Below are 15,969 nucleotides of genomic sequence, written 5' to 3'. Positions count from 1 at the left end.
TCTTACTTTCTTGTAGGTACATAGTTACAAGTGAAGCTAAATATAAGCGTGTTAAAAAAATAATAGTTAGGTACATGGTTTGTTATGTGTATTTCATTACCTTGCCAGTAATTATTCGAGCCGTGTTCACTGCGACATGTTTCAACAACCGTAGGTCACCGATAACATAAACGTCTGTTTTTCATAAAACAACTGTGTGCTTCGAAAATTAAACTTAAAAATTCATAGTAAACAGATGTTTAAAGAAAACTGACGGTTTGTCTAGGGACCTTAATGTGCTCATGATCGAGCAACCAAGTTACCATGTATCATGGCAATTTATCATCACCATGGTTAGACTGTGTTTCGGATGGCACGTTAAACTGTAGGTCCCGGCTGTCATTGAACATCCTTGGCAGTCGTTACGGGTAGTCAGAAGCCAGTAAGTCTGACACCAGTCTAACTAAGGGGTATCGGGTTGCCCGGGTAACTGGGTTGAGGAGGTCAGATAGGCAGTCGCTTCTTGTAAAAGCACTGGTACTCAGCTGAATCCGGTTAGACTGGAAGCCGACCCCAACATGATTGGGAAAAGGCTCGGAGGATGATGATGGTTAGACTGGAAGCCGACTCAACAATTAAGTCAAGCCACCCAAATATTGTACGTTTAGACATCCACCGTAAGAAACAGAACATTTGCAGCCCTGAAAAGGGCTTTGTCAATCTTTCCTAAAACTAACCTAAAACTAAATTTCACTTGTAACTTCAACTGCAACTGGTTTGTACAGTATTGTATTTTTTTCCTTGGAATAAGTCTAACCTAAATCTACTTAAAACTAAACTAAAACTAGGCTTCAACTGCAACTGGTTTGTACAGTATTGTATTTTTTTCCTTGAAATTAAACCTAACCTAACCTAGAAAAGACGACACAAAACGGCACAAAACACCGAAAAATGAGACGAATAAAACTTCAAGCTCGCTCGCCACGGACTCTTCTAGCCAACTGGATATCTTTCGGCATGATGGTGACCCGCTTGGCGTGAATCGCACACAAATTCGTGTCCTCAAACAAGCCTACTAGGTACGCTTCGCTAGCTTCCTGTAACGCCATGACCGCAGAGCTCTGGAACCGTAGATCCGTCTTGAAGTCTTGAGCTATCTCTCGAACAAGACGTTGAAACGGCAGCTTTCTGATGAGAAGTTCCGTACTCTTCTGGTATCTTCGGATTTCTCGCAAAGCTACAGTCCCAGGCCTGTATCTATGAGGTTTCTTCACTCCGCCGGTTGCTGGTGCACTTTTTCTTGCCGCTTTTGTGGCTAACTGCTTCCTTGGGGCTTTCCCCCCGGTGGACTTTCGAGCTGTCTGTTTCGTTCGTGCCATTTTTAGGAGTCAAACACTTAATGAACACTGAGGCTAATGCGATGTGTTCACGCCTTTTATACTCTGGTCGCCGCGTTATCGGTCAACTTGAGGGTATTCTGCAAAAGATTTTATTCGGTTTTGTGTTAAGATTACCTTCGTTTTTTTTATTTTTTCGCTGTGGAATTTTCCGTTGTTTGTTAGAATTATGAAGTTTGTTCTATAGTTAGTTATGTACCTATATACATCCACAATACTTAGCATGCCTTTCTTGAGTTAGTTTTAATGGTGCATGGAAAATTAAAAATCAAGATTATACTAATAGCTGGTTGTCTGTCTACATTACCTTTAGTAAACTTAATTATAAAATATCGAGGAATTACTGTAACATAAAGTAATATGTTAGAAGCAGAATAATATATAATTTTTATTTTTATTTTAATACTAGACTTACGTCTTTACCACGTTTGTAAATAATTTAGTTTTTAAATAGTGTTTAGTTCTTTGGATAAGTACTGTAAAGATAGAGAAAGGTGTTTTTTTTGAAATAAATAAAATTATAAAGAGGTATGTAAGTTTGTATGTAGGGCTAATCTTTAGAACCGCTGCTCGGATTTCCAAAATTCTTTAACTGATAGATAGCTACAATGTTCCTGGATGCCATAGGCTATATTTTATCCCGGTACGGGCAGTAATTTCCACGGGACGCGGGTGAAACCGCGGGAAAACGGCCAGCGTTCTAATATTTTTGGGGTTGATACTTAATAGAAATTTTAAATTCACTGCTTGAAAATTATCATTAAAAGTATTAAAAGATGTTGAAATGTAGCTATAATTTTCTTTATCCACCGTTAAAACCGGCCAAGTACTTACAAGTACTATCCATGAAAAAATAATGTTTTTTGTATGGGAGCCAACTAATACATTTATTTACTTCTGGTTTTCAGAATATTATTTTTATTTCAATTTATTTCACATTAGGTGGTACGTGTACCTATTAATATTGTAGGTGTTAATTTGATCATTTAAAATAAATAAATATGGTACCATTTGGTAAGGCTTAAAAAATTGTATCATAACAATATTCAATACCTAAGTTTTCAGAACCTATTTGTTTTCATAGCGGCAAAAGAAATACAAAATCTGGACTTAGATAGTCCAGATTTTGCTAACACAGTTTGGTCAGGTAGTCTGGTAATAATATAAGTACATAGGTATATCACTAAACTTGGACTGTTTTATAACCATATTCCTAGTGTTTTAGTACTAAAGAATCGCCTTCGTACCTATAACTATGTTACGGTATATCCCTGGGGATATAACTGTAGGTAATATAGTTTTATATAAGGTGTACCTAACCTAAGTATATAATGTGATTTACCAACGAAAAAAAAAAATGTTTACATTGTCAGCGTAACAAAAAAAATAAAACTGACTTCCAAAAACACTAAAAAGCAATAATTTGTGTTTTTGGGTGCACTTTATTTTTTTGTAAAAAGTTTGTTATTTTTAGCTTTTCAGTGATAAGAATAGTTGTCACTATCCGCATAACTGGAAAGTGCTCATCAGTACGAATAATACAAGCCCAAACACGATTAAATATTAAATAGGTACATATTAATTCGGTTGTCGAGTTCCCTCGACCTTCTCTGGTCTCCATCATCAGGTCAGTTCCAAACCTTCACTGTTGCAAAGGTCTCGTCAATAGGAATAATATAAGCCCAAACACGAAAAAGTTTACATATTCAGTTGTCGAGTTCCCTCGACCTTCACTGGTATCCATCATCAGGTCAGCTCAAAACCTTCACTGTTGAATAGTGCATCAGGCAAACTCCTGAGTGTCAAGTTTTCACCCTAGGTATTCCTACAATTTTCGAAAGATGCCCTCGATTTCTCAGGGTTTCCATCATCAGATCCTGACCTAATAATGGGACCACCTCGGAAGTATACGCTATCAAACAAAAAAAGAATCATCAAAATCGATTAATAAATGGCTGAGTAATCGCGTAACAAACATACAAAAAAAAATACGGTCGAATTGAGAAGAAGTCGGTTAAAAATAGATGTGGTGGGTGGTAACTGATTTTTCCTGAAGTCTAATACCAGTCTAAGTAGTTACCAAGGGGCTTGCCTAGGTAATTGGATTGCCTAGGTAACTGGATTGAGAACATCAGATAGGCAGTCTATGGCAGCATAGAGTAAAGTGATATAATACTAAAAGTCGCTGCTTGTAAAACACTGGTACTCAGCTACATGCTGTTAGACTGGAAGCGGAAGCCGACCCCAACATACTGGGGAAAAGGCTAGTCTAGGCTAGGCTGATGATGATGATGATAAATTGAGAGTTTCACGTTTTAGACATCCATAAAGAAACAAAAAAATTGCGGCCCTGAAAAGGGCCTTGTCAAAATTGAAATATCCCTAACCTAAGCGCAAATTCCGATCATTCGCAAAATTAACCAATTTAACCTCCGAAACCGTAAAGAGTCCTTCCTTGTCTCTTCAAAGCATAGACAACGTCCATAGCTGTCACAGTCTTTCTTTTCGCGTGCTCGGTGTAGGTCACGGCATCTCGGATGACATTTTCTAGGAAAACCTTTAAAACACCACGAGTTTCTTCGTAAATTAATCCGGATATTCTTTTAACGCCTCCCCTTCTGGCCAATCTTCTGATGGCTGGCTTCGTGATACCCTGGATGTTGTCTCGAAGAACTTTCCTGTGACGTTTGGCACCCCCTTTTCCTAAACCTTTCCCGCCTTTTCCGCGACCTGTCATGTTGACGTTTGACTTTTTTTTAAAGACGTGTATGCAACGATGGTATAATGAGGAATGCGATGTGAGGTCGTGTGCGAAGAGTATTTATACCATCGGCTCGCGAAAAAGTTAGTTTAATGAGGGTGTCTTAAAAAATCTTGAATGCTTAACTTTTTTTTAGGATACCCTTCACATTCCATTTAATTAAAGTCTTAGGTAAACTGTCTGATATTCCTAAATACTTACATTAAGTAAGTAATGAATACTTACGTATAGGGGCTTCTTATAAATCTATTTCTTTGTAGTTGTTTAGCTAAGCAAAGGGCTATTTAACCGAATTGCATTTTGACTAACAGCCAGTTTCTTCATCAAAAGTCAAAGTAATGTCTAAAGTTAAGTAACGGTCAAATTCAATTTTTCTATTAGTTTTGCTGTCACTTTAGCCTTGAAAAAACAAAGTTGACCGTTTCTTTTACTTTAGACATTACTTTAACTTTAACTTTTGATGAAGAAACTGGCCGTAAGTATACCAAAATTTTTGTAACTTAGCAGTAATGAGGTAATTTTTGTGCCATTTATTGCTTTTTCCTGCGTTTTGAAATTTCTCCCGACCTAACTTCTAACCCAGTGGTTCTTAACCTTTTTGACATGAGGGACCACTTTAACTAAATTTTGTCTTGCCGGGGACCACCTCATCGGTTTACCTAAATTAGCACTCATTTCTTCATTATTTATAAAAAAAACTCAATTTTTGGGTCAGTTCTACTCAAAGCTAAATGCATGTCGGCAGTTGTGTAGGCAAGCAAATGCAAAAAAAGAAGCTTGCCTATGTAGTTTCGAAATGCGCGAGCGAAGCGAGCGCGAAATTTTTATCGGACTTAATATTTGGTATATTACGTAAAATGTAGCCCAAACGTACTTAACTTTTTGTTTGTTGACAAATGCAAAAATAAGGGCATATAGTTTCTGAAAACGCGAGCGAAGCGAGCGCGAAATTTTTATCGGACTTAAAACAAAAATTTAGCCCAAACGTACTTAACGTTTTGTTTGTTGACAAATGCAAAAATAAGGGCCATAATATAGTTTCTGAACACGCGAGCGAAGCGAGCGCGAAATTTTATCGGACTTAAACCAAATATTACGTAAATGTAGCCCAAACGTACTTAACTTTTTGTTTGTTGACAAATGCCAAAATCAGGGCATATAGTTTCTGAATACGCGAGCGAAGCGAGTGCGAAATTTTTATCGGATTTAAACCAAATATTACGTAAAATTTAGCCCAAACGTACTTAACTTTTTGTTTGTTGACAAATGCAAAAATAAGGGCATACAGTTTCTGAATACGCGAGCGAAGCGAGCGCGAAATTTCAATTATTTTTTAAGACTCAAAACCAAAATTACGTAAAATGTAGCCCAAACATACATTTTCATGAATGGGGGGACTAGGTACGACACACCCGATATACGTCCATGCGAAAACCCCCGCTCGCAATTATAAGTCGTCAAAAATTAAGTAAGATAACGTATAGTAACGTCGTGCAGCTAAGCTTCGCGGACCACTTGGAATGCCTCCAGGGACCACCAGTGGTCCGCGGACCACCGGTTAAGAACCACTGTTCTAACCAATGATAAAATGTACCTTTAATAATAAAGAGGAACCTTTTTTTTTGTTTGGCTCCAAAACTGAACCTGAACCGATTTGAAAAATTCTTTCACTGTTGCAAAGCTACACTCTTCCCGAGTAACATAGGCTATATTTTATCCCAAGTAGTTCACCTGGGACGCGGGTGACATTGTAATCAGCTAGCAATACCTACATAAGTAAGCTACGTAGACTCAACGAAAATCAATTATCAGGGCAAAAGCACCTGTCATCATCATCATCATCATCATCATCCTCCTGACCTTATCCCATTATTACTTTTCACCTGTGGCTATATATAAAAAAAAAACATTTATTCAAACTTGGCTGCAAGACAGCACTTTTTGAACGTCAATAATTTACATAAGACAGCACAGCCCCCAAAACGCCCACCCTTCAGCACTTCCTGTGTTTTTGCTGGGAAGAAAAAGTTAGGTTAAGCTACTTGTAAAAATTGATAAAAAGAAAGATAGTTCCAGGCTAACAATAATGTTAGGCACTTGTGAGACAACGTCAGATAGAGAAGTTTAGAAGAAGACAGTGTAGTGCAGAGCCGTAACCAAATAAAATTACCTAAGATAGCTGCAAAATGATGATGATGATGATGATAGAAATAGGACGCGTAGAGTGTGAGGAAAATTTTCGTTGTCTAATTTTATTGCGGTCACTTCATATTCCATAAAGTCAAATGTAGATATTTGAAATATTTATCAAGTTTGGTTTGTTAACTCTCGTTTGCTCTGTTCAAATATTATATTTTTGTCTGGTTTTATATTGTCCTAGTTAATTATAGTTGTTCACCGATATAAATTATATTTATATCATATAATGCATTTAGTGTTAGCTTGTAAGTATGTAATTGTTGCACTTATTTAATTGTTCATCATTGTTATTGTAATGGTGTAGGTAAACAATTGTTGGCTAACCTAAATAAATAAATAAATTAAAATAAAATAAAACTTGTTATCATAAGCAATCATCTACAATATACCAAAGTTAACTCATAACCGCAAAACAAGTATAAACTTGTTGAATAGCATTATCATGCACGCTCGTTAGTGATTCACGACTATTCGCAAAGCTCGACCACCCACTACTTGAGCCCAGCTCAAACCCACTTAAGCGGTACAAAACTAGTGGCCCCGTACAACTTAAGAAATCTGGACTTACAAAACAACATTATAACACGACAAAATGGCACCAGTAAAAGGACCGAAAAAACTCCTAAAATCAATGGAGAAACCCATCGACAAACCAATTTCAAAATCAAAGAAGATGAAGAAGAAGAATTACCAGAGTTTCTCCATATATCTCTACAAGCTACTACGGGCCGTCGCGAAAGAAAACTTAGGAATATCAAGGAAGTCTATGCTGATTATGAATAATTTTGTCAATGACATGCTGGAGAAGATTGCTGAAGAAGCAGGAAGATTGGTGGCTCACAGTAAGAAGACCACTATGAGTAGCAGAGAGATTCAGGCAGCAGTCAAGTTAATAATCCCTGGAGAATTATCAACTCACGCGAATATTGAAGCAATGAAAGCCATCAGTATGTACCATAAGAGCCACGAAAGGGATGCCGCGGCGAAAATTTAAGATTTAGGGACGATTTAAGATAGATTTTAAGGTTTTAGGGACTAATAAGTGTTAGAATTGTAATGATAGGATGTATAATAATGTTGATTATGAATAAATAAATGATTTTGAAATTTTTGTTTTGTTGTTTTATTTCAATTATAATATAAATGTTACTTTAAAGCAATTCTGGGTTCGATTCCCAGAACCAACCAACCTACAATAATTTCTTAGGGCTGCTAGGTACCCGTTAGGGAATAATTTGTTGTCTGTTTTTGTTTGTCTGTCTTTTGTTTTGACGTTCGAAAACTGCTGATTTTCAGCCTACTTTGAATAAATGACTTTTGATTTTGATTTTTCTTTTCATATTGCGTAGGTAGGTCAAATATGCCATTAGTTATCTACAATATCTACTATATGGCTTCGATACCTGTCACGATATCATTCCCCTTGATCCTTTATCACATTTTATTTGTAAAGGTGTCTACACACCAAAGCCGCTGATGCCGGCGGCACAGCCCGGCGGCCCAACCCGCCGGCCGTATTTTGTACAATCATGCCGCCGGCTTTCATAGAGTATTTGACAATTACTAGAACACCACATGCCGCGGCTGTCGTGCCGCCGGGCTGTGCCGCCGGGTCAGCGGCTTTGGTGTGTAGACCCCTTAACACACATCATGAATCTCATCATAAATGTCATGTTTTGTATGTACTATCTTGGACAGCAATGACTGTGTTTCGGATGGCACGTTAAACTGTAGGTCCCGGCTGTCATTGAACATCCTTGGTAGTCGTTACGGGTAGTCAGAAGCCAGTAAGTCTGACACCAGTCTAACCAAGGGATATTGGGTTGCCCGGGTAACTGGGTTGAGGGGGTCAGATAGGGCAGTCGCTTCTTGTAAAGCACTGGTACTCAGCTACATCTTGTTAGACTGGAAGCCGACCCCAACATAGTTGGCTCGAAGGATGACGTTTGACTTTCTACCTTAATGGGCTGACGAAGTCCTGCCCCCCATTGGCTCTACCAAATAAAACAATTTTACGGTTTTCATTTAAAAGTATTTATTTACATTTATTTAAAAAATCTTGTATTATACATATTCAACTTAGGTAAGTAAATACACATTTATTATTGCAAACTAGAAAGCAGCACCTACCTACTTACGTATAAATATTACATTTACTTATTGCTTTTTGTAAGTTACACACCGTCATAAATTAATCTAACCTAGGTACTTATGAATAATATAATGATACCTAAAGATTTTGTTGTCAGTAAGTCTGACACCAGTCTGAATCCGGTTAGACTGAAAGCCGACCCCAACATAGTAGGGAAAAGGCTCGAAGGATGATTAGCCATTTATGGAGGAAATCTATACTTTTTTCCAATACACTATCCCCGAGTAACATCCCTACTTCCCTACTAATATTATTTAATGCAAAAGTAACTCTGTCTGTCTGTCTGTTACGCTTTCACGTCTAAAAACCACTGAACTGATTTTAATAAAATTTGGAACAAAGATAGAGTTGACCTTGAGAAAGAACATAGGATAGTTTTCATCCCGGACTTTTGAAGAATTGTCTTGGAAACGCGATATAACCGAAAACTACGCGGGCGGACCTAGTAGGCTATATTTTATCTAGCTACAAAAAGAAACCGCTGGTCAATAAACTCCCAAATTATTCAGCAAATGAGTCAATATGATCTGATGAACATCTCTGAAGACAGTCCTGACATTATCAGTGTCTGTTGCCGTCGTGAAGTGGAAGTAGCACTCTCTAGCGCGACGAGCTTCGGCGACCACGAACCGTTCTGCTGACGCGTCTAAGCGATGGCGTTCGCGTTTCTTTGTTATAAGTTCCTGGAAATTAGAGGTGAATTGGGTTATTTATGTATGTATTTTGAGAAGACTTTATGATTGAAAACTCAGCTTAAAGAAAAACGGATAAAAATACTAAGCGGCTGTCATGGTATGGGCATGTGATGCGGAGGAATGAGAGTCATGTTGTGAGGAAGGTGATGAGTATGAACGTGGACGGATATAGTGGAAGAGGGAGAACAAAGAAACGATGGATGGATCGTGTGAAAGTAGATATGGTAAGAAAGAATGTTACTTGTGAGATGACGGCAGATAGAAGAGTATGGAAGAAATAAACATGCTGCGCCGACCCCAAATAAAGTTGGGATAAGGGCAGGAGGAAGATGACTAAGAATCGCAGTAGTTTATTTGTTTAATATGTATTATTTGTGTAAAAATCAAAATTGTTTTTAATTGTCTACTCAAATGAAAACAGCTTTCAACGACGAAATGAACAGCAAAGGAAGACAGCTAGGCAGTCACTGCATATCAAAACACTGATACTCAACTGCATCCACTTAAGGGGACCAGTTTTGTTCCACCCTTTCTTACCCCAAATAAAGGGTACAAATATGATTAGTATTGCCATCTAAAACAAATACATACCACAAACAGACTCCTAATAAACATCTTGGTTCGCGTATACTCGTCTCCCTGCGCGCTAAACCGCTCGTACTCGGGGAAGTAGGGCGCGATGCTGCGGCCCTGAGATATCTTGTGTTCTAGTATATCTTGCTTGTTTAGGAACAGGATTAGACCGGCTTCTAGGAGGAACCTGGGTAAAGGAGTACCTAAATTAATGTTGACCAAGGCGGTTTTTCTTGTTAAGGTCAGCCAACTGCCCAGGACTTATTATAGTGCACAAGCAGATGTAACTGGGAGGTTCAATCGGCTCTAAATTAAAGTCAGCCACGAGTATCGCGTATAGGGTCTCAATCACGTTACCTACTGCGTTGATGTGACGTTATTTTTCCATGCCCACCTAAGTCTTTTCAACATTACAAAAGGAACAAAGAAGAGGAAACCAATTATAACAAAAACAGCAAAAATTATAAGTTTAATTTTAACTAGATGCATGCTGTTATAAATGAATTTACTAACTTATTATTGAATAATTTACGACATTAAGTAATGTAAGGATGATCTTCGACCACAAATATTGCTATTACTATGGCTTGTGTTTAAACACCACCCAAAAAAGTACCTATTTTACTACCAAAAAAATTCTAAACGGTTACCAAAATGGATAAATGGTCACCAAATAACGTTTCCAAAAATATTATTAGGTAAAACCATTTTTTCGTATTATTGACTACTAAAAAAATATATGGACGCCTTTAAAATACACTTTAGACCAAATATTATATATTGTCACTACTTAGATGTTACCAATTATGTATTACCATGACTCCTAATTTGGTAATTTTTGTTAGACTAAAAAAGCTAACGATCGCTAGAATATTTCCCAAATACCAATTAATATACTGGGGTTCCCAAACGTACGTCGCTTATTTATTGTTATATGAATTTGTGTGTAACTCAGTAGTAAAATGTAAGCACGCAACATGCAGCAAGCATGGCTTCTGTCACGGCTCCGGCGCTGCGGGGCTCCGGCGGTCCCATGCGAGCTTATCGTCGCAGATGGTTTTCACGCTCACCACCGCAGCTTCGGCTTGCGCCTCAGCCGCGGCGGCGAGCGCTGAAACTGCCTGCGCCTCAGCTCGCAGGCCGCCTCGCCCCTCCGCGCCTACGCGGTTTTGAATTGCACTCTAGGGGTAGGGAATAATAAATATAAATCAACTCCAAAAATAATAAAGTCAATTTATTTTTTTTGGAGTTGTTTATTTTATTTGGTGCCTCAGCTTAGAGTCTTAAAAATATTTTTGGTGATCGCCTAAATTATACCCTATTACTATTAAATTAAAGTAATTATCTATAATCTAATGGAATGTTTTTGGTTTTTCAGTCTTACCTACTCTGCCAAACATCTTGAAACAGATCCAAAGCTTCTTGGAGTCGGTTCTGCGAGCCATCTTCCCTGAGGGTCTGATCGAAGTCACTGCACGCCACAAGGAACCAGATGGCGTGGATACCCTCGAACACCTGAACAAATACCAACATTATCATGTCATCTTCATCAGCCTTTTTAGGTCCCTTCTCACAATGAGAAGGTATGTGCATTATAAGTCCAGGTTTCCTCAAAATATCCATGATTTTTGTAAACGCTATCATTTTTAAGATTGCTTTAAGTCTTTTAAAAGTAAGGTAGAAAAAAAATACTTTGACCTAGAGATATTGAAATTTTTTACAAGTTTTTATTTACTTTCTATGTCTTTTCGTCTACCTACTGTATTTTATATAACTTTCTAAAAGTAGTAAAAAATACTCTATTAACTTAATAAGTTAGTTGAGCATATTTCTACCACACAATTTGAATATTTCAAGTCAATATTTAGGCACTTTGAATTCATGAAAGTTTCAGAATTCTTTATTTCTCATACCTGTATCCATTTTTTCCGTTCTCCCCTCTGTCCTCCAACGTCAAACATCCAAAATTCTTGTGTACCTCCGTGCATTGATTTTGGGACCTAAAAAAGTAAAAATTACCTACTTAGTTTTCAACGTAGCGTAGGTAGTTTATCAACTGTCGAGATATTTTATGTCAATAGCTCAATTAGGTAGATAATTGGAAATTCTAATGAAGGAAAAGGGTTACAATTTTGTGTTCTTTTAACTTATCTTCATATCATTTTCAATTTAATAAAAATAATTTTCATTTTTTGCTTACCTTAACTTTAAATTCAATTTTCTGTATCCCAGTCGTTTTCCGTCGACATCTCAATATATCGGCATCTGATGGTATGTAATTCGGGTTTTCAATAAGATCTATTCTATCTAGAAAACTGAAAAGAGAAATTGAATACAAAAATAATGTTCAACACATATTTTCATTGCAATTGTATAATTTTAAAACAGCGCCATCTATCTTCGAAGCAAGAAATCTAAAGGTTTAGTTTTTCTTTCCCACACTAGATGGCGTTGTTATCAATACTTACTATTCAGCGCTGTCTATGAGTTGGTATTCGTTGGATCTTTTGAAGCATTCCCTGACTCCCTTATCTTGCCATAACGCTCTCACATGGTCAAAATATTCCTGAAAACAAATTCCAAAATCCATTTTACAAGACTGCAAATAGGTAAGGGTTATAGCTGATGGATCATAGTTATATACTAGTGAGACTTCTTCTGTGAGGCAAATCTGATCTTCACTTAATTACCTACAGGTAGTTTTACCAAAGGTTTTACTGTAACTGTATTTTTTGGTTTTTGAGCCGAATATAATGCAAACTAAGAAATGACAGCCCATTTTTCTATGGTTTCTTGACCACAAAATTATGTTCATCATAGCTGTTCGTTATAAATAAATTGTTTATTTTCTATTAGGTAGTAAATATGTATTTACTTAAATTGATGCAGGCTGCCAATTACGAGTGTTACGAGGGTGGTTGGCGTTCGTTGGGAGAGGCCTAAGTTCAGCAATTGACCACATTTGGCTGATATGATGATGATGCTGAAGTACTTACTTCATTATACTCCATAGGTCCATCATCGCCAAGTTTGAGTATATACTCTTTGGATACACTATTCTTTGGTTTCTGCAGCTCTATGCCAAGCACCGCCATGCTGTTCACAATGTCATGTATAGATTCGTGGATATTGTGACGAATGTGAATCGCTTTTTCTGCTCGTTCACTGAAATACACAGTGGAATTAATACCTACCTATGGAATTTCTGATCTCTTGCAATAAATTGGTCTCTGGATCTAACTAAGATATAAATATATAAAAAAAAGATCACGACGAATGGAGAATCTCCTCCTTTTTGGGAAGTCGGTTAAAAAAGGACTTATGTACCTTTACCTATTCACAACCTAGGTAATTTTATTAACTAGGTATAAAATTAATGGTAGTTTATCGACCAAGTTAAAACTAAACGCAGAAGTTTGACCACGAGTAAATGGCATAAGGAGAAGAGAGGCTGAAATCTGACTGACGTAATACATAGTTAGGAAAAGGCTAGGCAGATGATAATAATACCTGGCAGAGAATCCTTGCACGTGTAGAATTTTCATTTGTTTTATAATAGTCGTCTTCCCACTCTCTCCTGTGCCCAGCAGTAACAGCTTTATTGCCTGAAAATAATTATAATCGAAAAGTTACCTATTAATCGAAAGTAAACTTTTATGGAAATAAACCTTATGAATTATTTTTTTAAGTTTCGATTAAGTAAACTTTATGTGGCTTCGGCTTCGATTACTAACCCCTTATTTTAACTGGAAAAATATAGAAATAGGGCTTGCGGGATGGTCACCAAGCTACTTTTTACTATACCTCGTTTTATAGCCCTTTGTGTACCAGGGTATTTTTTCCATCAAATCCACTACCCCTGTCGGAAAGCAGTAGGCACAACTTCAATACACACCATATTTTAGATGGCAAATCATCAGATAATCCCGCCCGCCGAGGGTACTGCGTGAGTGTCAGACTCTTACTGACTAAAACCCACCATGTTAATTCTTAAGCCCTTCATATATCAGGGCCACGGTAACTCTTTCGAACAATCCCGCAGCCCCAATAGGCCTTGGCCCTAAGGCCCAATATATTATACACACCTGATTATAAGACTTGATCCATTGTTTGATTTCTCTGTCAATTTGCTTGGAATGCTCTTCTACCTCGTCCCTGGCTCCGATGCAAGGTATCCAGTGCATGATGCGTCATGAAATGCTACTGAAACATTGATAAGATTCTCATGGTTAACTCATGGATATAATCCACTGTATAAACTACTTTGGGTACTTATAAATAGTTCTAACCTGACCGTATTTTATAGGATTCTGATTGATTCGCGTTTTTCGTAGATAGCTGGTAACTTTTATGGATGACAATTGCAACACAAAAATAATTAAATTGTGTTTTAGACTTAACACGTCCTAGGTACCTATACCTACTCATATGTATTTATAAACATTTAACTTACTACACTACTACTTATACTTAGGACTTAAAACACGATATATTAGTTACTATAAAGGTACAGTAGACTACACATCAGTGGTAACTGTCATGCACCTTAACTCAATAGTAAAAAGTACGATTTTACTATAAAACTGTTACCACTGACCTGAAGTTGACTGTACCTTTTTCTTGACTCAACGTTCCGGCCGTATTGCAGGTGTACTGCAAAGGGAGGGTCAGTTTCAATTATTTTTAGTTATCTATCTACCTTAAAGCATTTCTCAGATGTGAACTTATCAAGGGATGAATGGATGAAGTCATGAAGATAACAGAAAATAACATGGAAATACTTTTAGTGGTATCTTCTTTATCTTGATAAAAGGCTTAAAGACATACTAATTGTATAATAATAAACGCCTTGCGTAATCCGGTAGTTTTTTCTCATCAAGGGTTTCTATTGCGCTTTTACGCCAAAACTAGTGAACTGATTTTAATGAAATTTGGTGTGCAGATAGTCTGGAGATTCTAGCTAGAGGCTGAATACTTTTTATCTAGGGGCAGGAGGTAGTGTATTCAGGGTACAACTAGTACAATATGTTTTTTCCAATATTATCTACAGTAATGTTTTAAAACATTTATTTGTAACTCTTCTTAGCAGTCGGAAAAAAGTGTCTAAAGTCTAAAATATTGCGAATTCTGGCCAATTTTAGAATAGAAAGTTGGACACTACTTCTTCCAAGTACGTAAGTACCTGGTTTTTTTATAATTGTGTAAACTTATTCAAATAATTAATTGTACCCAGGCACATTATTTCAAAGGTAAGCGGGGTCTGGAATAGTCTGGATATAATAGGTACCTAATGGCAAAATCCACAGACCCGAAAGCTCCTTCCAACCCATCACCCTGCACTATTATACAAAACAAAAATCCCTATTGTTTTTCTTTAAATTGGCTTTTTTACGTTACGTTACTTATATTAGAAATTAATAAAAATAAATCACTAACCTTCTTAAAATAATAAAAATGTCACGTCCCCGAAATCACAGTAACAAAAATGTGTTGTTATCAAACATAATCATTCTTTAGTTATCAACATTTATCTGATATTTAATGCTAATCAGAATTACAACTGATTAAATATAATTAACTAGCTTCCACCTACAGTTTCACCCGCGTCTCGAGGGAACCATTTCCAGCAGTTGGATAATAAGTAACCTTAAATATCGTTCTGATGTGTAAGATGTTAAGTGCCAAGTTTCATCAAAATCCTTTCAATAGTTATATTCAATAATGCCGGGACATTTTTCACACACGGTCGGTTAGCCCCACGGTAAGTTATTAATTAACTTGTGTTATGGGTGCTAACACAACTGATAAACTACATATAGCTACATATATACATATTTATAAATACATATTATAACACCCAGACCACGGCCAACAAGCATGCTCATCACACACAAATGTCGACCGAACCGAGAATCGAACCCGGGACCTCAGGTTCGGCAGTCCGGCAAGGTGACCATTGCGCCATCGAGGTCGTCAAAGTTATATTCAATACTCAATAACTTTATTGCATTCCATAATGTGTACAGGCTGGTGGGTAAAATTAAAAGAAACAATTATGGACCCTGTCGGGCACAGCAAAGTTAGTTTTTAGAGGAGAGGACGAAGAGAGCTTTTTAAACATAATAATATTGAATTAAATGTAGAAAATCTTATATTTAGATATTTGAGTAGGTATTATTTCTGTGTAGATTTGTTTTTTTAGTTTTTGCGTAA

General features: G+C 37.0%; 4 protein-coding genes across 5 annotated transcripts; 1 reads left to right on the top strand and 3 right to left on the bottom strand.

The window, feature by feature from the left end:
• Window positions 1-671: 671 nt before the first annotated feature.
• Window positions 672-1,382, bottom strand: LOC110369636 (histone H3). Its single transcript, XM_021325147.3, has one exon. It carries the CDS (start codon window positions 1,356-1,358, stop codon window positions 948-950), a length of 411 nt encoding a protein of 136 aa, XP_021180822.1. The 5' UTR covers window positions 1,359-1,382; the 3' UTR covers window positions 672-947.
• A 2,336-nt stretch (window positions 1,383-3,718) lies between these two features.
• LOC135116684 (histone H4) lies at window positions 3,719-4,168 on the bottom strand. The gene has a single exon (XM_064041962.1). It carries the CDS (start codon window positions 4,111-4,113, stop codon window positions 3,802-3,804), a length of 312 nt encoding a protein of 103 aa, XP_063898032.1. The 5' UTR covers window positions 4,114-4,168; the 3' UTR covers window positions 3,719-3,801.
• A 2,760-nt stretch (window positions 4,169-6,928) lies between these two features.
• Window positions 6,929-7,330, top strand: LOC110384649 (histone H2B). Its single transcript, XM_021346047.3, has one exon. It carries the CDS (start codon window positions 6,929-6,931, stop codon window positions 7,328-7,330), a length of 402 nt encoding a protein of 133 aa, XP_021201722.1.
• Window positions 7,331-8,421: 1,091 nt separating this feature from the next.
• Window positions 8,422-15,272, bottom strand: LOC110384639 (guanine nucleotide-binding protein G(f) subunit alpha). 2 transcript variants are annotated; one of them, XM_064041957.1, is made up of 10 exons: window positions 15,193-15,272; window positions 13,842-13,959; window positions 13,267-13,361; window positions 12,753-12,921; window positions 12,225-12,322; window positions 11,957-12,071; window positions 11,670-11,756; window positions 11,141-11,271; window positions 9,775-9,943; window positions 8,422-9,171 (listed from the first exon to the last, which is right to left on the bottom strand). In XM_064041957.1, exons 2-10 carry the CDS (start codon window positions 13,938-13,940, stop codon window positions 8,974-8,976), a joined length of 1,161 nt encoding a protein of 386 aa, XP_063898027.1. In that variant the 5' UTR covers window positions 13,941-13,959; window positions 15,193-15,272; the 3' UTR covers window positions 8,422-8,973. The 2 variants fall into 2 exon arrangements, with proteins under 2 accessions (XP_063898027.1, XP_063898028.1); XM_064041958.1 differs by having other exon boundaries at window positions 13,842-13,956; window positions 15,193-15,265.
• Between the last annotated feature and the right edge of the window lie 697 nt (window positions 15,273-15,969).

Source organism: Helicoverpa armigera, chromosome 27, assembly GCF_030705265.1.
Source record: "Helicoverpa armigera isolate CAAS_96S chromosome 27, ASM3070526v1, whole genome shotgun sequence".
Lineage (NCBI taxonomy): Eukaryota > Metazoa > Arthropoda > Insecta > Lepidoptera > Noctuidae > Helicoverpa > Helicoverpa armigera.
Note: the sequence above shows the minus strand (reverse complement) of the source record. Positions and strands in the feature narration are given on the sequence as shown.